The 25,231-nt window shown below is 42.4% G+C and overlaps 1 protein-coding gene across 2 annotated transcripts in view; it reads left to right on the forward strand.

Moving 5' to 3' along the window:
- Positions 1 to 25,231, forward strand: part of PPP1R12B (protein phosphatase 1, regulatory subunit 12B) — a 92,917-nt gene that overhangs the window by 10,693 nt on the left and 56,993 nt on the right. The window contains exons 5-13 of one of the 2 annotated variants that reach the window (XM_009320358.1): positions 124 to 198; positions 2,675 to 2,754; positions 3,323 to 3,468; positions 7,802 to 7,911; positions 11,114 to 11,311; positions 12,149 to 12,231; positions 13,958 to 14,083; positions 19,408 to 19,593; positions 20,150 to 20,335. In XM_009320358.1, the coding sequence (XP_009318633.1) occupies positions 124 to 198; positions 2,675 to 2,754; positions 3,323 to 3,468; positions 7,802 to 7,911; positions 11,114 to 11,311; positions 12,149 to 12,231; positions 13,958 to 14,083; positions 19,408 to 19,593; positions 20,150 to 20,335 (1,190 nt within the window). The remainder of the gene's footprint in view (positions 1 to 123; positions 199 to 2,674; positions 2,755 to 3,322; positions 3,469 to 7,801; positions 7,912 to 11,113; positions 11,312 to 12,148; positions 12,232 to 13,957; positions 14,084 to 19,407; positions 19,594 to 20,149; positions 20,336 to 25,231) is intronic. The other variant, XM_009320359.1, reaches the window with a different exon arrangement.

Raw genomic sequence — 25,231 nt, forward strand, 5'->3', positions numbered from 1 at the left:
AGCATTTGGGGAGGGAGGATGTGGAGCATGTTCACTTTTGTTCTTCACTGGTAAATAGTGGGTTTTTTTAATATTAACACCATGCCATATTGGATATCCTCTTGTCTTCTCTTATTGCACCAGGGCCAGACGCCATTCGACGTGGCTGATGAGGGACTAGTTGAGCATTTAGAAATGCTGCAGAAGAAACAGACTGTGGTGAGTTTCTGGCAGATCATTTTCCACCTCTCCAATTACCTTTTCATGCACGGGTGTTTTCTAAGACATATGGCGTCAACAGACGCAGGAAGCTGAGGCCCAGCTATTTTTTTTATGTTAGTCATTTGGAACCTTTAATTACACCAATATTTTTAATAGCTAGAAATCTAGAAAACTGGATGACTGCATCAAGAAGGTCAGTAGCGTGCTGACATGCAGAATTATGTAAACTGGTAAGGAATGTATAGTTCATCTTTGGAACTGTTATTATTCTGCAGTTGCTTGTGTTAGCTGGCAAGCTCTCTAGCATCAAACTGCTCTTTTTCTAATGAGTGATTACCCAAGTTAACTTTATGTTTGCATCTAAGGAAATATGCTGTCAGTGTTGAGAAAGAGATCTGTTACCATGTCTGCCTTCCTTACAACAGGGAGACTTTTGATTGAGTGAGGAGAAATTATAAACTTCAGGGAATTCTGGACTAAAATAACTGGTGATTTCAAAACCATATTAAATTGCCATTTCATAATGCAATGGAGATATTGGAAGGGGTTATAAGCAGAAATATATCTTGATCAAAGTAAAGCCAGTCGTCAAGCCAGAAAGTTGTTTTTGGATTGCATTTTTTTCCTATTTCATCTGGTCTACTCAATTATCTCATTTGGTTGCTTCCAAAAAACATACCAACCTAATTTAAAAAAATATTAAAAAATCAGTAAGTATCATTTAAAACGTTGGATTCAGAAACAGACATAATGAGAACACTGCTGATAAAACCCAGTAAAGTATTTTGAGGAACTGACAATGTGGGTGGTAGAATTCAAGCTCTGATCATAACACAGCTGCTGTCATCCTTAAATAGCATCCTTAACATTCACAGAAACTTTTTAAAAATTAATCATCTTCTCCCTAAATGAGGTGTTGATAAATACTACCAGTGTTGTATTTTGGATTTCCTCCTATCTCACTACACCAGGATTCTGCAGATAACTGCACTTCTCAGAAGAAAAGAAAAAGAAAGAGCAAAACCACGACAAGAATTTTTTTGGATGGGTGCTAGCCCATTTTTAGGCCTGCTTCGCGGGGGCCAGCAACCCTCCTTGTTCTCTGCATAGTAGCACTATGTAAAGGCCTTCTCCATTTGTAAATTAGTGTAGCAAGCTATAGTAGAACTGGGAAGAAGAGAAGAATACTGATTTTATCATACTTTTTTTTTAGCAGATATGTTTTTTTAAATAGAAATGCCATTTTATCGTGTGTGTTTATCATGTGCCATTTTTCCTCACTTAAAATAGAAAACTTCTATTTGTTAAGGATGAAATAGGCAGTTCCACGACATTCCTCGAAGTACATTGTTTGACTTTCAAAATGGCTCTCAAATCAGATTTTTTTTTTTCTTTAATCTAAAGCTTGTAGTGGAACAATATGCCATCCATACTAAAAGATTTGCTGCTTTTATTGGAGAGAAAAGGGGATTTTGTTTGCTGGAAGCAATTAGTTTGATTTGGGTTTGGATTTTTTTCCTGAACCTCTGAATTACCTGTGAATGGAGCAGGCTGTTTCCTGCACTTCCCTTTGCTGTGCTCCAGCAATTTGTTCTATTTAACAACATGCTGTACCCAAAATTTTGGCTCTTTGCTGGACTCCATGTAGCTTTTCCCACATTCAGAATTTGCAGAGCCTTTGCTTCTTGTGCCTGGTGTCAGCTCCTGTCAAAAGAGGAAGAATAACTTGGCTAGACATGACACAAAAGAGAGACAGCCTTAAAAGCGAGCCTCTAATTGCCATCCCTTTTTCTACCTCAACTGTCTCTGTGCTTCTAGAAGGTACTGAAAAAACTTTTTGGTTACTGTTTTGTCCATCAGTGGTGACAAAATTAATATTGCTGCTCTCTGGGCAAAATATTTCACTTGCTATGGTGATGACAGGTATTCTTGTGCGATGACTTAATGCTAGCATTTGAGAGATTTAAGAAGTGACCCATCCTCGTGGGAGATCCATTGGTTGCCTGTACAGGGCATACTTGAATGCTTTCCTCTGAGAACAAGTAAATAATAGCTACAAAGGCAGCAAATTTTTAACTTAATCTAGCCTGATTTCATGGGCATACAAACACATGTGGACAGCCCTCCAGCGCTGTGTCTGCGTGGGCAGATGCAGGGCAGTACTGTGGAAGTCAGTATTCGACTCTGGGTCTCAGCAAGGACTGCTGCAGACTTCTCTGAAGGTTTTATTAAATTGCAGCTTGAGTCTAAGGACATGCTGGGTGTGTAGCTGTGCCCTTATGGAGCTCTAGTCCAAGACATCCAGTGCTCTTACAGACGTGCGTCTGTTGAATTGGCTTGTTAAACAAGTCCACAGTATTTTTCATCTAATGAGGTTGGGATGGTCTTGTGCTGTGGTAGTTATTGGATTGTGCTGAAGTGGCTTGTTAAGATGTCTCTTTTCTTTCTCCAATCTTCTTGGACTTTTTGACAGTTACGAAGTGAGAAGGAGACGAGGAATAAGCTAATTGAAGCTGACATGAACGGCAAGCCTCAAAGCGGACTCTTCACCAAGTACGTCTCTTTCCTCTTTGTTGAAAAGGAGCTGCACGGAGAGTAATGGGAGACCAGCTTCATCTGTTAGCAGTCAGCTGGCATCAGCTGGTTGAAAAAAGTTCACTGCTGTTCATGTTCATTTCATGGTTTCTTTTAAATTTGAGCGCTCTCAAATACAAATTTAGCTGTTTCTTAACATACCCACTGAATGGTAGACCAAGGAGTTGGGCTGGTGCTTTGTCCCCCAGCTTCTGCTCTTGCTGAGTATCAATTTGACCTTTGGGCTGAGAACTGCACCTTTGCAGTTGCGCAGAGCCATGCAGCCCAGCTGATGGGTTGTGTTGCACTAGCAAAAGACACACCACATTTTTTTGGACCAAGAAATGCTTGCAAATTTAGGAAATGCGAGACTGGCATTGGAATCCATAGCAAATGGGCAGTGCTGGAAGTGCTGGGATGTTGAGTCTGTAGATGGATTTTGTCCTTTTGCTTGTTCTATATATAGCAAATCATGTCTGTTCCTGAGAAGTAGAATTCAGAAATAACTCGCTTGCCTGGTAGTCCTTAAAATTTCCGTGTCTTGCAGCAAAGAGAAGATTCTTTATGAGGAAGACATGCTGAAGTCCTTGGAAATGGAGGAAGAGAACAAGGACTCTAGCAGTTCTAGTTCTGAAGAAGAGGAAGAAGCTGAAGAAGATGAAGTTTCAGAATCAGATGCTGAAAAGGAGACAGGTAAGACTTAGTATAGTCTTGGATTTAATAATTAGCCTAGCAATTTTAGGGGATCAGTTTGAGAACTGCTTTTTTTTTTTTTTTTTGCTTAGCTGTTAAAGACATCCTGAAAGGCTTACTTCCAGTGTACATGTATAGAATATGGAGAACTCTGTAGCTAGTGTGCTAAAAAAGCTGATCTAAATGCTGACTCCCAAGTCAGCATAAGTTTTCCAAAAAAAAAAGCTGCGGATAGTATTTAAATTTCTACTTCCAGCTCACTTGAATTCAAGATAACACATTGCTCACAGGTCGTTCTTAAACAGTAGGTTTTTTCTCATTGGCTGATTTCAGGATGAACACTTCAGTTACTGCAAGATGGTAGAAATGCAATTGAACACGTAGGAAGGTGTTGTATTTGGATGGGAGAAATGAAATGAAGGGCTGAAGCTGTTCTATGTAATTATAGAGATGAGGAACTTTTTTCTGACTGTGATGTATAATAATCGCAGAACATAGTGGAAAATAAGGATTAAGTACACCGAGTCACATTAGCCTTTACATTATAGCATATTGCTGGCATCCTACTTCCTTCGTTTCAATCTCATTCTTTTTCCATAATTTCTAAGGCTTCCTTAATTAGTTTAAACAGTGTATATGTGCAGCGCAGAAAGTTTAAATAAAGATGCTTAATTTTACAGTAAGTCAAGACTTACTTGTACTTAATATTTCTGCAGAGAGAGATGGATCTTGGACTATGATGTGTTTAATGGTTAAACTACTTTTAATATCAGCTCACTTGGCCTATATCCCACTATACTCAATAAGTACTTGCAGAGAAGTGTAGTTTAAAGTTTTTTCCTGCTTCTTGTGCCAGTAAAATTGTCACCTGTGTTCTAATTGTATCAATTACGATGTTTATCTCGGTATGAGAGGTGTTGAGAATCCTGGCTGGTCTTTGCAGAGCTGGTAGTTACAAAAGCTATTTGGGTATGACAGTAACACGGTGAAATAATCTTTTGGCTTTTCAATCAAGCAAATGTAGTGGAGAAGTCAGTGGTAGAAACAGGCATGCAGTAGAAGTCACATTTATTTCCTCCATAAATCAGGGTTTTACTAGGCTGCAGCCCTGTATAGCTATGTGCCAGTTCTTGTAAACGTGGTAGGAACTTGACCAAAACACCTCTAACATATGTATAGCTATAAGAAGTGGAGCTACGTGGTGTTTAACTGATTCAGGAACAGCATAAGATCCTTCAGCAAGGAAAGTGCTACGGCACTCGGCATTAAATTTTGTGTAAAGCCAGAGCAGGTCTTTTTATTCGGTTACTTCACTGAGCAAAGCACATTATACTAATCTATTTCAAACCACTAAAGCTAAAACAAATCGAAGACAAAAAGCATTCAAGTAATGATTAAGCATCAAGCTTCAGGCTTTGTTACCTGTGCTCTCCTTTCCTAGTGAGATAATTGGCTTCTTTGAGAAATTTCAATCAGAATTGAAACCTTACCTTGTAAAGTTCTCAAGTCTCTAAAATGAACATGACCTTGTCCAGCTGGATGTAGACATAGTTGTCAGTTGTTGCATATGTGCATGGGGTGCACATTTTCGGTACTCTTTTTAAAACAAGGTTCATGAGATAACATCATCAGCCCACATGTTACTCCAAAGAGAAGCAGGGATGAAAATAGCTTTTCACAGAAAATTATAAATGTCACAGTATTACTAGTTTCAAACACAATCTTAAAAACAATTATGCTTTATTATCTGCTAGACATTTGAAATGCTTGGATGGATATAGGAGGCAAGTTTTTGAAAACATGGAAATTATTTCCTTATTCCTCTTCATTTCTTCTGAGACTTAATATTCACATAGCTTTGTAATTCTAAGCAGTGCTGGACAGATAGAAGATGACTGTTGTCCTGAAGTGTCCAAAGTCTAAATGAAGGGAAAAAAAAAAGCCAAAATATTGTTATGAGTGATCTTGTTAAATCAATAAAATTTAACTCCTCTGGTAACTGAGCATAAGGCGAGACAAAGCAGAAGCTGGCAGTATAATACAGAAGTTTATTTTTAGGTATGTTTTGAAGGGTCTCAGGTTGTGATACATTTGTGGAATTTGCAGAGACTGTGGAAGGAGAAGAAATTTGAAGAGGTGAGCAGTGAAATTGTTGGAGTGCCTCAGAGTACCATGTTTCTTACAATCTGTAAGAAATTTGTGTTCTTCAAACAAAAAAAGCTAAGTGCAGTAATGCCATTTTATTCATTGTGAGGACAATTAACAATTTGGCATTGGGTTGTATATAAGCAAGAGAAAGATCAGTATAAAATTCTATGGTCATTATCTGTGCTGGTAACTATTACAATAGGTAATTATTGTGAATTAAAGCAGGCCAGGGAAGCTTTCAATGTTTTAAAAAAAAAACAAAACAAAAAAGGGAAACCCCCCAAAAAAACCTTAAGAAAAATTACATTCATGCCAAATTAGAGAACTAAATTTTTGGTCTCACCAAATTTGTTTTTGGGAGATTGAGCTAATCCTGACCTGTTTCCCTTGATTGGAATTCATAACGTTTACTGCTGAAATTTTAGTAAAATGTGGGATCCTCCCCTAAAGACAATGACGCCTATGGTCATGCGGTCTCTCACGCTGCCAGTACAAGGTACTTTTGCCTGTCCTTCTTCTGCAATTGACTCCTTTCGGTCACACTGCTCACAGTTAGAGTTCTTTCCAACCTGTCATTACCACTTAAACTTGTGCCCTTGTAATTAGGCTTGACCTTAAAAGTTGACCTCTGTACTATAAACTTCCAGAATGGGCTAGCAGTCACCATCTAGCCCAGCCTGTAAAGCCTGCTGGCTGTCAGGTCAGGTTTGTTCTCCCCTTCCTGCAATGTCAAGGATTCTCCTGTGTTTTACAGGCTTCACTCTCAAGAAATCAGCAAATGGCAAGCATGTAATTTTTTGTCTGTATGCATTTCCATGGACTGCTGAATGCCAGGTCAGGCCTGCAAGGAGAAATGGGTAATCTGCTGCCCCTTCCTAAAAGGGGTGTTTGAAAGCGTAATGCATCTGCGTGTTAGGCTCAAGAAATGAAATACTCTGTTTAGGTGACTTTGGGAGTTCTGAGATAACACAAAGAGAGGGAAAGGTAGCTGAGGCTTCAATATCATGCAGACCTTCCTAGGGGAGATGCATCTTTGTCTCTTTAATTCTGGATCTGTCAGTCCTGCTAACTGCCTGTGATTTTTAAATGTTTCTCTTGGCTTGCTCTTTTCTGTTTTCCATGTCCTTTGAATCCTATATTCTAGGATTGAGAACATTCTTTCTGAAACAAGTGATCTTTGTGCTCCAAAGTGCCATCCTCACAGGCACTCCATACCAAACTGCTTTTTATATGTAATACAAGATCTTTATTCACTGCACATACCTCATTTGCTAGTACTGTTTGGGTGGTTACACTTAAAATGACTTTGTTTGCTCAAAACCATGACTGTGTGAGGCACTCATAGCTGTGAGAGGAAAACGTTGTTTTATTGGCGTAGGTACATCATTTCTCAGGCACCTTGCATGTGGCTGTGTCTGGTAAATAGTCTGTCTTCGAGCCCTGTGCACTCCTGTCAATTGAACCTATTGTCTGAGACATAGTTTCTGCTTACTCTCCCCCTGGTAATGTCTGGTGGATGTTCTTATGTCATGCATGGCGCATAGATACCAGAACAATTTTAATACTGGACGATTGCACTTGTCTAACAAGCAGGGAGCCAGCTGTGAGCTTTGATAGCGTTTGCTTAGCTTGCTTTGAGCCCTGTTAAAAATTTTTTTTCTTGGGAATCAGTTGTAGCTTCGTGTAGAAAAATGGTTTTTCCTGTAGAAGACCAGAAATTCTGCCCACCAGCATAAGCAACTGCAGCAGAACTGTGCAATGAAATCCACCCCCAGGCCCACTCGGGGACGTGTGCTATAATGCATACTCACGTACTGCAATAGGAATGGCATGTTCTGCTTTTCTTTCTGAGTGTTACAAGGGAAGAACAATCCCTGAGAGGGAATAAAATTGTGAATAAACAAAAAATCTGTTTGTTCTCCTTAAGGTGCTTTCTGCAAAGATTTTGCTTGTCTGGGGGGGATGAAGTTCAAAAGCTTTGCCTGGCAAATACTTCTTAGTAAGTAGAAAGCCTCCTTGCAGAAAGCCCTGGTTAGCCTTGGCACTGACATCATCTTTATGATCTAAGGCGTACTGAGGTCACAGCAACTCTGAACTTGAGTTTAGTGCACATTGTGCTTGTAAAGAAGGGCCTTGGAAGTGCAATACTGAAACATTTGGTTTCTCTTCTTGTTTAAAATTGTAGAAAGGAAGGAAGAGCCCTTTGCCAACCACTCCAGCCATGAAACCAGGCCTAGCATCACTGAGCAAATACCACCACCCGAGCCCAACTCCTTCACTGCATCTGCCAGAAGAGTAAGTGAATTTGGAATCAATGGGGACTCCAACAGAGCTTGAAAGCCGTAGGTTTTTCTGGGAAATGGACACTGAAACCGATTTTCAGAGCAGTTGTAAGACATGAATTTAGGAAAGCATGATAGTATGCAATTTCGATAAAGATGCTGTGGGAACAACAGTATAGGACTAGCACAAGGGTGGATGTTTGTATGATAAGGTTCCCCTTGAATCTCTTACCCTCTGAAGCAAATTCCGCTGTTCACAAGAGGAACCCTGCTTACCGCAAGTGCTTTGTGTTGCTGTCAGTTCTGAGATAGTTGATGCCAATCTCTTACCAGCAGGAGATCTTTCACCAAAGCTGGATGTATCAGCAGTGAATTTGGCATCATCATCTAAAGTGCCTCTGACTTGCCAAACTCAGTTGATTCAGTGGAGTGATGTTACGGCCCAGTAAGCAGAGAGGATGAAGTTTGCATCTGACTAGATAGCTAGGCTGCGAAAGCTTTTTGAGGGTGACGTAGAGTTACTGAAATCTTACCTGAATTCTCCAGCTCTCACGTCAGTCAGCTAGATGGCACCAGGAGACTCTTGTGTTCTGCTGAGGACTGGTGTCTTATGCTTCTGGTTTCTTTTTGCACCAGAATATGGAGGACAGCTATACAATGCAGGCATCTTGCCAAAGTCTGAAGCACTAGGTACATGTTAGAGGGAGAATGTTTATTGCTTAGTCACAACTTTTTTTTTTTGACATGCTACTAAGTCTAACTTCTTGTCCAGATCAAATGAAATAGAGCTCCTCTGGGCGTTGTTCAACTCAGGCTGACTTAGCAGGGGAAGTATTAAAGGTAGAAGGATACTGGGAAGTGTGAGCACTTCAGTTAACCTTTTCCCAGCTGCAAAGTATTGTTCTCACTCATTTGAGCTGTTTAACCCAGAATAAGGCTGTTAGGGTATAGAAGAGGGCATGTGTGAAAAGCAGTTATTAATTTGACCTCAATCACTTAAGATTGGCTACTTTACCTTGTCTTACATGTTTGATTCTTCTGTAACTCTCTTTGTCAGATTGGGTTTTATATGGGAAAATATGAGTGCTTGTGTTGCCCTCCATTTGTGGTGTTATTAATATTTGCTGTTCCAATGTTGTTCGGAAATTACAGAAGGCAGCTTTTACTGTGGATTTGAGCTTTCTCTGAGGCAAGTGTCAAAACTACATTAAAGCGTTAGAGCTGTGTAGTTCAGTAGACTGGAAGTGCTAGAATTAGTGGAGTACAGGAGATTAACTCTGTGCATCTGCATTAAAATAACATTAGCTAAGAAACACTGCTAAAATACTGCAGTGATAATTTTATCTTTGCAGTCTTGAATCAATGAGTTTGAGGGCAGAGCTCCCCAGTAGCTTCATTTATTCCAGATAATGTCAGATGTTTTGTGTTATGTAGAATATGGTATAATAATGCTTATATCAGCTTGACCGAAAGCCTTGTCTACCCCAGTATCCTGCCCTTGACAGTGACCATCAAAAGATACTAGAGAAGACAGAGTCCAGCTGGACTTCTCTCCCACCGTCTAGCAATTTGCATTTCAGGGACTTGCTGAACCTGTGGTATTTTTTGTATTCAGTAGACTTTTCCTCTATGAATTTATGCAGTCACTTCTTGAGCGCCCGTAATGTTTGGGATCCTATAATGTCCAGTGGCAAAGGGTTCTTCAGCTTAATTATATATTATACAGAGCTTCCTGCGCCTGCTTCTTTAAGCCTGCCACACGCTGGTTTTGTTTGCTGCCCCTAGTTCCTTTATGGGAAGGAACAAAGAATCATTGATCCTTATTCACCCTTCTATGTGCCACTGAGGATTTTGTGTACCTTGGTCATATCTCAGCCTGGAGACTCTTGATACACTGAATAACTCCTCATACAAAAGCTCTCTTGCTCTACTCATTCTTGTTGCCTTTCTCTGAATCTCTTCTCCTTCTTCTATACTGCTTTTGAGCTGTGGAGCTGAGCTGTGCGTGATATCAAAGGTGTGATTGTACCCTGCAGTAACACAGAGGCATAATGGTGTTGTGTTTCATATTCTGTTCTTTTCCAAAAATTCCTAATGTTTTGTTTGCTTTATTTCCTATACAACTTGGTGTTGAGCCCCTGTCTTTGTAGAAGTATCTCTTGCGGTGCCCAGGCTCCATTCTTGAATGGCAGTAGGCATCTTTAAGACTTGATAACTATAACTAAGGTTGTACATTTAAGCAGTTGTATATTTGAGGAATAATATATGTTTGTCAGAAGTACCTCATGTAACAGAAAGCATGAAGGTATGTATAGAATATGCAGTTACCTGACCATAGAAAGGTTTAAGCTAGAACAGGCCTCTGCAAGCCTGTAGTCCAACCTCTTGCTCAAAGCAGGAAAACTTCAAGCCTATGTCATGTTGCTTTGAACTACCTGAGCTCAGCTGAGTACTGAAAAGTCTCTGAGGATGGAGATGCCCCGCTCTCTTGCTCCTTGTCCCAGTGCAGCATCGCTCCTACCAGGAGGTATGTCTTCCTTCATGTCAGTTGGGATTTCTCGTGTTGGAACTTGTCTCTGTTCCTCCTTCTCCTTTCACCATAGACTGAGAAGAAGTCTGGTTCCATGTCCTCTGTAAACCCCACCCCCCAAGTTAGTACAGCAATTAAATCCTTTCTTTGTCTTCTCTTTTCCATGCTAAACAAGCCAGGTTTCCTCAGTCTCTCCCTTTATGTGTTGTGTTCTCCAACTCCCTGATGATCTTAATGGCTTCTCCTGGACTCTCTCCAGTTTGATCTGTGTAAGGGTTTTATTTGCAGCTAGTCCCAAAAGAGTAGATTACCTTTTTTGGGTTTCTGCCTTTACTGAATAATTCCCCCTTCCTAAACGGGTGCTAATAAAAGCTTCATTGTTCCTTATATTCTTTCTGCAAAGCTGGAGGAGGGCATTGTGTAGGCAAAGGGAGCTGCACAATGACACAAGATTTCTTTCATCGTCTGTCCTTGGGGATGAGGGCACTACAGCAGTTTGCATCCCTGTGAGTTCATCTTGAGCTATGCCCTGTAATTAAAGCTAAGCAGGAAATCAAAGTCACTCCATCTGACGTTTACAGGTGTAGCTGAGAAAAAATTGGGGCTTGTTGAAACACTTTCAGAACTTAGATTGTGCCTTGCAGTGCTCTTACTTCTTCCAAATGTCCCTTTTTCTCCTCTACAGTTCAGTTGGCTCAGCAAGTCAGATGAGCAGAAGGATGAGTCACCTTCATCGTGGCGGCTGGGACTACGGAAGACTGGTAGTCACAACATGTTGAGTGAAGTCGCTGCTACTCGTGAGGCGCAGAGAGATAAGACTTCTTCTATCTATCGTTCTTCGTCAAGTCCTCGGATATCTGCATTATTAGACAACAAAGAAAAGGTTTGGCTTTCAGCAAAGATGTTTTAGCACATCCCAGTTGAGCAGACTTCACCTGACAGGTTTAAGACCCTTTCCCTTTTGTTTTGAGTTATTGCAGGGTTTTGCATCCATAACAAACTTAGGTCTCTTCCATTCTTTCTTTTTTTTCTTTTGAAAATTATTCCTATCCTATCAGTTGTTCTGGCAGAACTGGAGTTCGGTGCCCCTTTGACCTAATTCCTGCTCGGTTTGGAGTGGGCTGCCAGTGAACAAGAGCTGCTGGTCTGGCATGGCCCATTCTTTACCAGAAAATAGCTAATCCAGACAGTAGCACATACCTGCAGTGGAAGTTCTCCTTCACTGTCATCTATATGGATTCCTCCTGTATCCACCAGCTGTATTTGTGAATCCCAATCCCATCCCATCCCGTCCCATTCACTAGCTGCAACTTTGCTACCCGTGGGTAGATGCCCCATCCCTGGAAACGTTCAAGGTCAGGTTGAACGGGACTCTGAGCAACCTAATCTAGTTGAAGATGTCCCTGCTTGTTGCAGCGGGGGTGGACTAGATGATCTTTAAAGGTCCCTTCCAACCCAAACTATTCTATGAGTCTCTAATTTAGAAGTAGTTCTAGTTAGAAGCTGCTTTTATTCACTAGAGTGCTCTTCAGGAAATAATTTTCAGAAATGATACTTTTATGCTGTGGTATGTGTTGCCCAATAAAATGCCTTAAACCAGTTGTCCTTAGACAGGAGAATACTTTCTCAGCTGAAGAAATTTGAACATGAATTTAGTTGTCACTGAACGTGCTGGAAGTTTAACAGATGTGCAGTTGAAGTACTTCTTTTGCTTCACCAGGATAAAGACAACAAGAGCTATCTTGCCACAATAGCCCCCAGAAGACTGAGCAGTACGAGCGATATAGAAGAAAAAGAAAACAGGTGAGACTGACTGAACTTAATGCTCAGCTTCTGTCCTGTCAACAGTTCCTGCAGAATACCTTTTTTTCTATATTCATGCTTCATATATTTTCTCAGCAGTCCCAAGTGCATGGGAATTCACAATATCGAGAGCTATCTCTGATCTATAAAAGTTCTGGTACGTTGCTTTTCATTTAGGTGTGCAGGGCAACAGGCTGGTTTCTCCACCCCTGTGTTCCTACTTACATGGTCTCCATCCAGGAAACTAGATTTACGCATACTTTTTCCTTTTATATGCAAGTGCCTCATTTTGTAGCTGGCACCTACACTTGTACTTCTGTCACTTGCTCAATAGTCACCTTCAGTCCCTTTGTTCACACATCTGTCATTTTTTGATTCACTTGAGTTTGTGAACTCTCTTGTGCATGGAACTGTTTCCATTGCAGGGGTTGTTTTTACAGTGAATGTGTGTAGCTGCCCCTGGACAGAACCGCGGTATAAATGGAATAAATATCTAGTATCTCAAGATACAATTGAGGAGCTAACCTCTACAAACAGGTTCTTCAGAGTTTGTGCAAGAAGGAGTAAAATTTGAGCTTAGCCTCATTTCCAGCCCCTTCCACAATCCTGGTAGAAAGGCACACATAGAGAAGTCATTGTGAATTGTAGTTGCTGTGAAGAAGTCAGGGCAGATGACCACCCTGAGAGAATTTCAGCACAGTTTGAGATTCTTTGCTGATCTTTTGCTGGAACCTCCCTGCTGTGTTCTTGCTTAATCTCAGCCAGTCACTGTGATTTGGAGTTTAGCAGACAATTTGTGTCTGCTGATAAGCTTGAGCAGTTTTGGCAGTCGCTCGTATTGAGTGGCATATCCGGCTGACTGCTGATAAATGTCCTTTGCTTGGTAAAGTAGGGAATGAGGGGAATTGGCTTGCATGAACAGATGGTGCCCAGATGTACTGTGTAGTACAGATTTTTCCCAATATTCTTTCCTTTCAAAACAGCTGAGTTTCACTTCACGGAACCCACAGGTGTCTGAAAGGGCATCAGCATGGACACGGCAACTGAAAAATGAAAATTAATGCAGGCTGACGAGTGAATGGATTTGTGTTGCATTACAAGCTTGAGGTCCTGTCCAAGACCAGAAAAGGACAAACTGCCAAAGTGTGTATTAGGAAAAGGAGCCCTGATTTCAGATAACTATGATAAACAGAACTACTAGTAACATTGATAACTTGTCAAGTAGTTTTAGGTATTGCCAAATATTTTGTTTGTTGTTTTCTGCTGCTAAGTATAGCAAAGGATTTGCCATACTGAATTGCTTTACTGTCGTTGCCTGGATACCTTGGAGAATAAAAACTTCCCCTGCAGTTGCAATATCTGTCCATTTATGCAATGTTGTTTGATACAAGACGGCAGAGTCTTGTAACGTCATCAAATGACGTTATTTAATATGTTAAATTACTTTTATGGACAATCTAAATTCTAGTTGCAAGTTTTCTGACTAAAAAGGATCTTGTTCCTCTTTATGTAAAACATTACCTCATCTGGTGATTCTTAAGTAATACAGCTGGCAATAACAGAAACTGATGTTAAGGCCAGAAGAGGTGTTTCAGTGAGTTGTGTCACCTGTGAACAGCAGTGCACATAGGTGTAAGGGAAGGATTTGTGTTGTGGAACTGTAAAGGAGCCAAAAACAGACTCCAAAAGTTTTTCTAAACAAACCTTGTGCTCTCTCCTGCATTAGAGAATCAGCTGTTAACCTAGTGCGGAGCGGCTCTTACACTCGGCAGCCATGGAGGGATGAATCAAAGGGAAATGAAGCTCCCCATTCTGGTGCACCTACTACCTACGTATCTACTTACTTGAAAAGGTATGTCCATTTCTGTCTTACATGGGTTCCCAGGCAGTCAGTTCTACTCCTAACAGGCCTCCCAAACTTCAGCCTTCTGCTTGCTGCTTACTGCATCAGTGTAACTGGCCTTGGGACACTCTTCTGCTGAGAGCAGGAAATAAAAATTTAAGATTTACCGACATTTGTCATGCTAAATAGTATTTTTAAAGGCCATCATTTTTGTTGATTTGTAAATTGCCGAACTAAATTTAAATACTCTTGTTCACATAATTCAAATGCAAAGTGTTTTCTCCGTTTTATGCTAGTATTATGGTTAGATAATAAACCAAAAATTGATCATAAAAAGAGAATAAAGTAATTACAGTTTGAAAGCATTGTTCAAATAGCTATTGACAGGTAAGTTGTAGCTCATCTCTAATTTTGGTTTATATTAGTCCATGTTTATGGCATCGTTATCAGAAAAGTGGCAGTGTTCTTGTGCATGACTTAGGGCACTTACTAAGGAGTGAGACTGATGTCTCCAACCATTTTCTTGTGGCATTAAAGAAGCAGTTTCTGCACAGTGTATGTGAAATTGTAGAGGCTGATTGTTGGTAAACTAGCTAAGCAGAATCAGGAAAGCAATCCTGTGCATAACTTCTTTAATAGCAGTATCTTTTACCCCTTTGGAAGGCAGAGGCTCGGTTTCCTTGAAGTACCAGACAATGGCTGTCTCTGAATGAGGTGAATGAATGCCCTGCTCTGTTAAGGCAAATAATACATTACTGAGTTTTCATCTCAGTTGTGACAAGGAGGATCAGCCCTTTGTGCAAAGTACGGTTCCATCACCTCACCTTTATTTTAGCTAATACTGGAAACCATCAAAACAGCATGTATAAGCGTGTCAAGCTGCAAAGCCATTTGATCTGTGCTTAAGGAAAAAGGCAGAAATATTTCAAGGTTTTAGATTGTGTTTCACCAAATTCTAGACCCTGAACTAAATAACTATCCTGAAGATGGAACAATTGCTTGAGATATTTGGGAAGAGGCATATTTTTTGTATTCTAGTACTTATGCTGGTAGAGGTAGGTTGTGCTTGAGGATATGTCTGTCCAACTGCTGAGCACACACAGACCCGTTTCCACAGAAGGTGAAACAGACAGCCGCTTCAAGCAGTAGACTTCTCCTGATCTGCTGATCATTCTTCACATCTGTCCTGGGGCATGATGACAGGCCAACCTCCATAGCTTGTCTCTCTCTAAAGGCAGTCCAACAAGCCACAGCTGATTACATTGGAAAACTTTTGCCTCTTGCTGCTGGCATGCCTTACTGTTCCCTAATTTGAGAAACAGTCCAGTCACTAACGTGGCTGTCTGTTTAAATTTTACAAACGTTGACTGTTTATCTCAGCTAATCCTGAACCAGATTTAGTATTACATTCACATAGTTGTACTGTATTCCCTTGGTTAAACTGTACAGAGACTAGCGAAGGTTTTGGCTGGCAGTGATATTTCACTAATACCAATTTCTTGTCACAAAGGCTGAATTCTGGCCTTTCATAGGAGAGTGTTGGTTTACAAGCAATTACAGAGAATAGCTTTGCCAGGTAGGAATAAAGTGTACTTTTTTTAAAGAGATCAATGGTTTTGCATCATATGTACAAACAGTAAAATCATGATCGATTTGATGTCTATCCCATATGGTTTTCTATAGAAGAGCGCAGAGAAATTAAATATAATTGTACTGAACCTCTGATTTCTTCGGCCTTGTGCATTAGCCTCTAAGATGAGGAAGGGAACCTGGTTGCCTGTTAAAGGATGAGCTCTTTGTCATTTCCAAGTATTAACAAAACTCTGAACACAACTCCAAAAGATAAAAGCTCATTCTGAGAGAGGAAGAATTAAAGTGAACATGACATATTTGGATGTTACTGAGAGGACGACTTCTGTACGTCTGTATTTACTCTTTAGCTTAGCATTTAACTAATACCAATAAAGATACCTATTTATGTTCTGCAAGTGCTTTATATGACCCCCAAACAAAGAGTAAACAACAGCAACAGATCATCTTAAGATGTTGAAAATGGCTTTTCTTCTAAAAGGGGACAAAATAACTTCCAGCAATGTTGCAAATGTTCTTCAGCTTTAGTTGAAGCAAATATTAAAGCGCTCTCTGTAATGGTAGTGTCTGTCATTCATTTTGCTTTCTCTATGGGTGTACCACTAGCCCAAAAATTCACAGAACCCTGTTCTGACAGCCTGTTCTCCGTTTCGGTGCATATTGGCCTTCAAACAGCCAGTTCACACCACTTGTATGTTAAAGGATTTGGAGGAAAACTGGCATAGCAGGTTGAATTAATTCAGCATACTTCCTTTGACATCAGCCATAAGAGATGCCTCACAGGAAGGGATCTCACACAGCAAAATGAGATCACTCTTTCACGCAGTTAGTTTCTCCTTCATTTTGTGTATTTGCAGATACACCTTCTTACTGGTTTTGTTCACATAAGAACCATCACAGTGAGTCAGGCCAACATGCAGCCCAGACTGTTTCTGACAGCAACTGGTTTTGAGAGACAAGTTGCAAAAGCTAGGATAACTTAAGAGCAGTTTTCCACCTCCCACACTCTCCTTGCTTCCAGCAATCGTGATTTTAGGAGCCAGGGGCTATACTTAACCATTGTTCTTAATAGCCACCACTGTGGCCAACTTCCATAAGCAAATCCCATTTTGATCTCTGCAATACCCTATAGCAGTGTGTTCAAAAAAAATAGTTATGTGTTTTGTGCAAACCCTTTTTATTAGCATATGTAGAAGCTTTTTAAGGTTTTGAAGGCTTTTAAGATTTTGAATTCTACTTGCCTTAGCTGTTTTCAGAAGTATTTCTTTTTATTGATTTGAAATGTTCCTTTCCATTTCATTGCTCGTTCCCTGATGGTTATGTTATGGTGATGGTGATAGAGAATGAGTAGCAGTGTGTCAGTGCCTTTTTTATTTCTAATATTGAATTCTTTAGCATAAATTCATAATCCTCCTTTTTGCAGATTCATATGAACACAGCTGTTAATTAACAAGATTCCCCGGCTAACCTTTTTCTTGCAATTTTCTGGTCCTCTTCACATCAAATGTGAACAATTGAATAAATGCCTTAGAGTCCTCCTCAAACTGTGCAATTCCACCCGTGCAAGGTGACGGGGTGGGGAGGTGAATTCCTGTAGAGCTGGCAATGCCTTGGCTCCCTTCTTGTGAGCAGGAGTGTATGCATGATGCCCCAGCACCACATTTCTCCAGTGCAGGGCATGTGTGTGTAGGAGTTGTCACAACGCCATCACCATGCTCTTGTCCTCCATTCCTCCTCCTCTTTCCCCTCTCAGCTCCCCCACATCTCTGCTCTACCAGGCACCTGGTGCTGCTTCCACCCTCTTGTCTTCCCTTTTTGCCCATTACCTTTTGCCCATTCCCTTCTGAAAGACGGTCCTTGTCAGGTCTTACTTAATAACATTCCCATGTCCTCCCTTCCTGACCAAGTTCCTTCTCTTTTTTGCAGTAACCCCTCATGCCCCAGCCTCTCTGCCTTGGGGTCTCCTAGGATGGTGCCACACCAACCCTGCTCCCCCCAGGGTTGCCACCACCTTCTCCCCTGCCACTCCTCTCGTTCCTTCGCCTGGCGCACGCTCCACTACCATCGTCTTCTCAGTACACTCATTTCTGCAACTTCATGGCTGCTTGCTCCGCACGCCCACACCAGCCAGGCTTAGCTCCCCGCTCTCACCCTCCTCCCAGCCCATCTCCAGGGCTTGGCCTTTTCCTCTGGTGCAGAGAGCCAAGAAGGGAGGCACTTGCTTCCAACAGGACTTCCTGCTCCCCAGCGCTCTGGGCAGGGGCCCACTTTCCAGAGGAAGCTTTGTTTAGGGTCCAGTGGAGGTTGCTACCTGGTGACAATAACTTACTTGTTCCTTTGTGACCTGGATATGGCAAGCAGCCATCAACTGAAGAGCCCAAATGTAAGGTTCCTCCCCGTGGAGGCCTTCCAGGATGCCCCAGTCTCTCCTTTGGCTCTCTAGGGACCAGCTGCTTGTTCTGGGCTGTCTGGAGGCCTTGGCATATAAAACTGATTTGTAAACTGGGTGCCTAAGTGGATTGGACTGGATCTTTTCCTCCGACCTCCTGTCCTTGGCTGTTGTCCTGCCCCTTTCAAGTTTTATTTCAGACTCGGGCTGCTCTCTCTGACTCTTGCTCTAGTGTTGACTTCCAGTTCCAGTCCATTGTCCCTGGCTTTCCCAAAAACCTGCAGCTCTTTGTCCTGGTCTGCTTTTCCTCTAGGTCAGCTTTTATTCCTGGTGCAACCACTTTTCGCCATGCTCCATGTGTGCTGGCATGGGAGTTGTTAGGATGCAGGAGGTGAGAGGCAGCCTTCCTAGCCTTTGATCCTGCAGACAGCCCAGTCTGACCAGTAGCAACCAGGAATACCAGTTGCTGGGAAAGGTGTGGCAGGGTCCTAGGTCATGCATGCACGCTCGCTTGCTCTGTGCAGACAACAAGCAGCCCGTATATGGGGCTCTGGCACATGCAATAAGGAGATTTCGCCAGATTTCATCAAGTCTGTTTTTAGAGGTCTGCAATTTATCCCCCTTAGAATAGATTTTCTCTGAAAAAGCAAAAGGGTACATCCTCGTATGAGAGCCCTTCTCCCTTTTCTCCTGTCTCTTCTCCAAAGTATGAGCATTTAAACAGTTACAGCTTTTCAGTAACAATGGTTTTAAAGGTTTTGTTTTAAACTGGCAAAATATATATTTCCCTTGCTGATTCTTGAATATTTTTTGGACAGTTTTGCTAGCTATTTTCCAGAAATACAGAGTTTGTGCCAAACATGCCTTAAAGAAAATTGAAGCCTGAACTGATCATCTTTGCCAAAGTTTTAAGCCACTAAAAACAAGTTCTTAAAACTGGAAGTCCTGGGCATCCTTAGGAGGTGATGCAGCCAGACCTGCTTATGTCACTCTCTCCTTTCCTGCTTTAAGCAACCTCATCCTTGCTCATTGTTTCTTCCTTTCCCCAGTACACAGGCGTGCTCTGTGTGCGCCACTTTCACTGTGGTGGGGTTTTTCCCTTCCCTGATCTTCCCCGATTCACCTCCACGCCGTTACTCTCTCACTGAAACTCAGCTGGGCTTAGCTACGAGGGGTGCTGCTAGTGCTAGCCTGCGTGAGCGACCTGCAGCAACTCCGGTGCACTCTAATCTCCTTGCAAACCTTTTGCTAAGATGTAATACCTGCTCCCTTTCCAGCTGAGAGCCCGGCTGTGGTGATGTTCTGTTGAATATTTACTGTGCTCTGAAGGACATGATTTTGTGATGTTTTACAGTGCTTCATTTGGTAGAAGTAGTGACCTCAGCAGTCCCTACATTTCAGCCAGTCGCAATACATCTCTAGCTACCTCACCCACTACCATTGGTTCATCTACCTCATTGGGCACCCCGTGGCAACCTGTCTCTTCCTGTCCCACATCTCTCGGTGCGAACACTACTGCATCAGCCCGCCAATATACCAGGTAACGGCTCACAGCTGAGATAACGCTGCAGAAAATCAGCATTTGGGTTGGAAGTTCTGAATTCTGGAGTGGATTATGGATTGGAAATGTGCTTCCATGCGGGAAGTGCTGATAAGAAATCCCAGAATGGTTACGTTGGACAGTTTCAGTAGTGCGTATGCACCAGCAGGCAGTTAACAGCCCATATGTGACCTTAGCTTCTTCGCTCACTGGAGTGGCCGATTGTGCCCTCTTGCTACCCTGTTAGAGAGACAATGTGTTGCTCGGGCTGCTCTTGGGTGTTCAGTGTACAAGCTCTTGGAGTTCATTCCTTCTGCTTATTCACCGGGTACATTTTCTAATCATTTTTGCTACGAACAGGGATGTGAAGACTATGAATTCCTCCTGCTTATTCTTCTACAAATTTTTAAAAACTCATTTTAATGTGTGCTGTTCTCTACAAAAACACGAGTCTAGAACGAGGAGAATGAACTGTCAATGCTCCCTCAAGGTGGCTGGTCTCGCTCAGCAGTTGAGTTCACTTGCTTTGCTTTCCATTATGTCTTCTCTATTTCAGAGCCCCTTTCAGGCCACAAACTGATTCTGCTGTAGAGAAAAATACAGAGGGCATCTCTGCTAGCACCCCCCTAGGTGTAATCACAAATCGTGCTATACTCGGCTCTGCTAATGGTATTGCGAATGCCGGTGCTGCCTCAACTACAGGAAAGGACTTCTCAGCTGAGGAAGCCAGGGAGCGCAGAAGGTTAGTGAGCAGAGTGCCGGTGTGTGTTGGGCCTCCTCTATCATCAGGTCTCACGTGGTGGTGATGGTGGGGGCGTAAGAACGGTTTCTTAGGTGCTATGTGGAGTTACAGGCAGGAGCTGCCCCTGCTCCATCTTAAGGTTTTGAACTGAATCATCTCTGGATTGTAGGTTAAATTGAGTTTCATAATTTTCTACTTGTCTTTTCAGCATCTCGGCCTTTTTCTTCAGTAGCCATCTCAGCTACTAATCTCAGTCCCTAAGGCCTCTATGTATAGAGCGACAGACAGCCCAGTAGCCACTTGCAGTAGGTTCTGTAATGTGAATCCCATCCGAAAAAGAGCATTGGACTGAGACGCATTCAGATAAAATCCATCCCTCCAATCCAGCTCAGCTAAGTTTACATATGCCCCGATGGAGACATCTTTGCTGCAAAAGTCCCCCAGGTTCCCTCAGTCCTCCAACATTCCTGGAGCGTGTAGATGTGCAATACAGGAGGAGATGGGCTGCACTCTAGCAGCATGCATTTCTTTTGATTGATTATAATGGAAGACTTAGCACAGAGGTAGAAGTCTACCATGTGCAACCAAGGCTATTCCAGCAGTAGCAGCATTTTTAATTACTCTGAATCTAGGTGGTGGTATCGTATGATGTTATTTCAAGACTGGGGAAATATAAACCTGGGGTAGCTGCTGCTCTTTTCAAAGGAAATTTACCTTGTGCATTTAAGTACAGAATATCAAATGATCCATATTTATTCCTGCAAACACGTTAACTTTTGCAAAATCTGACTCTTCTGATGAAAGTAAATGGTAGTAAATAAAACGCAGCAATGAACTGTGTATTTCTAACTAGCAACTCGTTCATGGAGTGTTTTCGGTAATTAGATTCTTCCAAACTAAAATAATAACTTCTTAAAATACAGACCTTCCTGAGTGGAGATAGTACTCTGACATATTTTAAATGGCCTGAAGCCAAAGGATGTGAAAGACAATAATGGAAATTATCAGCTTGCAAAGATAAAGATGGTAGAGCACAGCAGTGCCATGTAATCTGCAGTCAGCCACATGACCAGCAAGAAGGGCATGCTTGCTGCCAGCTTCGCTTTGCTTCAGCTGCAGTAAATCCAAGAAAGAAGGTGGTCTGTGCAGTTTGGAAAATACTCAAACTTTTATTGCTGTTTTGGGCGTTTTTCCTTTTTTTCCAGAGCTAGCACTGGGTGTGCTTTGAAGGTATTGTAAGCGTTCTGGATGAGCCACATTCATCAACTCTGTATGCAGGGACATAATTTGAAATAGCTACTGCAGAGTATCTTTGCAAGAACACTTAAGTTTAATATTAGGAGTGCCTCTGTATGCTCCTTGTCATTTTGCTAGGGGTCAGTTGGCTTGGTGTCGTTCGCAGTTGAATTGAGATGAGCTGCCAAAAGATACTCCCGGTGCAAAGTAAGATTGTGCAAAAGAGACAGAGTGAGTATTGTGCTTTCAGTTCACACTTCAGACCATTTCACAACAGTATCTCCATTTTGGCAAGCCCAGAATCAAGTTGCAGAAGCTTTAGATTTTTCCCTGGGGAAGTGGGCTCCACAAAAGCCACCAGACTTTTGGCACTGCCTGCAGACAGGGAACTTGACTGTGATAGTACTTGTAGATGCCCAAAAGAGCATCTATTAATATTACTGCATTGGCATTTATTGCCGAATCCGTTTCTATAAATAAATAGATCTGTTTGTCTCCTGCATTTTTATTAGAGAACCATCTCCTGTGAATTATGGTAATGTAAAGAGAAACACCAGAAAATTCCTCCCACCTTTAATTGATGCTTTGAAACTACTGAGAGGAAAAAGAGCACAGCAATGATGCATTGTGCTTGTGGGTGGAAGAAACCTTATTTATGAACGTATGTTCTAACAGCAGGATATACTGACTGGAGAACTGCCTGCACGTTTTGAACTAGGAAACATGGACCTAGAGAAACAGGAGAGGTCACCTAAATGGGAAAAGCTTATTTTGGAAGGAGACCAATTTCAGTAAAACAAAATGAAAAAGGAAAATGGCAAACAGTTGTCAGGGAAGCACTATATGGATTTCAGTTCCCACCGGCAGCTGTTGCAGTAGCATTTGGTCTGCTTCAGTGTTTCCAAAGCTCCAGCTTTCTCTTAGCAACAAAAACATAAACAAGCTTATCATCTAATATTAGATCACAGGGATGTCTCCTAACTTGTGGCCTTAAATTATCTGCGTGAAGCCAAAAGGTTAAAGCAGAAGCGACGGCTAGGTCTGGGGAGGAACAACTAGCAAAGTGCTCTGGAGGGCTGTTTTGCATCCTTTGACGGCCAACAAGCCTTACCCTGGCCCACCATAGCATTTCATCTGTGGCGTTTTACCTGCTGCTTGTTTGCTAGCTAAATTGGTCAGCAAATGCTCCAGTAGCTGGAAAATAGCATGAATCACACCTCATGTCGTTACAAAGGGGAGGAAAGAAAAAACAGAAAAGGCGGCAGCACAGGAGAAATCAGTTTGGAGAAATGCAGTGCAGTCTGTCTACCTGGACGGACCACAGCAAATCGCTGCCTGGTGTTAGAGCCATATGTCTCGGATGTTCAGCCAAGCTGCTGCCGTGCATATTTACATGTACCCAGCTGCACGTTCAGCCTCCCTTAATTCCGCTGCAGCACTGCGGTGTGCTGATGCTGAGAGGCTGGAAACATGCCATCTTCCAGAGTCAATATTTTTGCCAGGCAATTTCTTTTTCGTGGGAACTTTGGAGCCCCTGATGAGCACTGCTGTTTGGCCATTTTGATGATCTTCTGTCAGCATCAAATTGTCTCACATTGCAAATGCATTTGTCCAGCTGAACTCAAAACAGCACTGGCTCTGCTAAGGGTGAATTACAAAACGCGTGGATGCTGTGCCTACAGTATCTCACGTAGACCCTGTTCTTCCTGGTGTAAAACTAACATCCTTTTGGTTTCCGCTTGGTGCAAGCAGGTGGTGGGGACTCGGGGGGTCCTGTTGGTTGCAGCCCACTGCTGGGTTATCTGCCTTCATCTGGGATGACAGCGGCCTCTAGTGCCGCCGAAAGCTCCTTTGCAAAGTTCGTCTGTGACCTTGTGCGTGTAGTTTCAGTGCAGGGCTCTGTGGCCACATCTTCTCCCGGGAGTTCTATGCTGCAGCCCCTCTCAAGAGGGTTCCCCGTGTCGCAGGCTCCCTGCGTGCTGGAGGCTGCTTGGAGCTGCGTCCCCTGTGCATGGAGGGGAGTCTGCAGGAGATCTTGCTAAGCTGGAATGTGACTTGTGCCGTGAGATGCTGGAATGTGACTGGTGCTGAAAGGAAGGTCTGGGGGATCTGGGTCTCACTGAAGCCTTTCATATTATGTGAAAACTTCGGTTCCCAAGACAGATTGAAAGGCTGCCGTGCAGCCCACAGCTCGTGGTTAGCTGTCATGTGGGGTAAGACAAGCTTTGCCCAAGAACTTCTGCAAGGCAGATCCCAAGTCTGTGTTCTCAGTTGTGTGACCAGTTTAAAAGGACACTCCTGAATTTGAAATCTGGCCTGGTTTTGTAAGAATTAGGATTTTAATTTGTCCTTCCTCTTCTTTCCCCTCCCCAGCCACTTTGTTTATACAATTGCATTCTGCAATTGTATTTGTTCTTCCTGTTCCTCAGGAAGGTTCCAGCAAGGTGGTAGCACTTGCCATCAGGCAAGCTGTTAGTTAGAGACAGGAAACACGTCTCTTTCTTCCTTATTTTTTTAATGCGCTCTGACCAGTTTTTCAGATAAATCAAGAACGGGAGTGCGGGGGGCTTGTTTTCCTAGCAGCTTTGGGGCTGACGGCTGTGTTCAGCCTGGCTTCTTGCCCCCTAAGTGTCCCCTAGAAATTTTTTTCAGATGAAGAAAGTTCACCGACACGCGAGGTAAATGTCTAGCAAACATTTCTCTCTTCTGCTTCATTCCCAAGAGGAATTTATTTTTCATTCTTTGTTCCTTCATTTTAAGGATCCAGCTGCTAATTATAGTAGCATATATTAATAATATATTAATAACTGAATCCTCCTCCACCAGTACTGTTAGATGAACAATTTTTGGCAAGTCCTTTTAGCTTGTGATTCTTGTCCTGTCCAAATTCAGAGCATGACTCCTCTAGGGTGAACGCGGATGCCCAATATGTCCGTTAACCCTTATTATCTGACAAAAAAAATAAGAAATCCTGATCTCTGTAAAAGTTAAACTATGGGATTTGCATTCAAGGGGTATTTAAATGTCACTTGAGAGGAACTGGTAGAAAAAAGCCGTGAGCATTGTCTTGCTACCACCTTGGGGTTTTTTCAGTAGTATTTGACTTTATAATCCTTATCACTGACTGCCATAAAGCTGAGTGGTCTTAATTCTCCTGGGAAGGGTCCCTGGGGACCAGGGTGGTGGGGATACTCATGTAAAGTGCTGCTGCATGACAAGGGACGGATTCCTGTCCACACTACACAGCGGACAACAAAAAGTTAAGAGTTCTCTCTCTTGTGAAGAACGGAACGATCATCTGGCACCTGCTGTTGAAAGCATTTATCTGCCATGCTTCTCCAGTTAATCTCTTTCAGATAAAGTTGTCCTTTTTTTAAAAGGCTGCTGGTGCAGATGACGTGGGAGGGCAGGAATTCTGCTGGCCATCGGATTGTCCATGTTGGGAAGAGGCGAGATTGCTCTGCTGTATCAGAAATCAGGCTGCATGTTTATTTGGAAAAAGGTCGAGGTGTGGGATGGGGGTCACTGCTGCTGAGCCCTGTTTCCTGTAAAGAAGGCGAGCAGGTGTGCTGCTGCGTGCTCAGCTGCCGACTGACTTTATCCAGTGCTCAGGGGAAGGGGCGGGGGGGGATATTTTGGCATTTGCTTTGGGCGGAGGAG

This window comes from Pygoscelis adeliae, unplaced genomic scaffold, assembly GCF_000699105.1.
Source record: "Pygoscelis adeliae isolate BGI_AS28 unplaced genomic scaffold, ASM69910v1 Scaffold343, whole genome shotgun sequence".
In the NCBI taxonomy this organism is placed as follows: Eukaryota; Metazoa; Chordata; class Aves; order Sphenisciformes; family Spheniscidae; genus Pygoscelis; species Pygoscelis adeliae.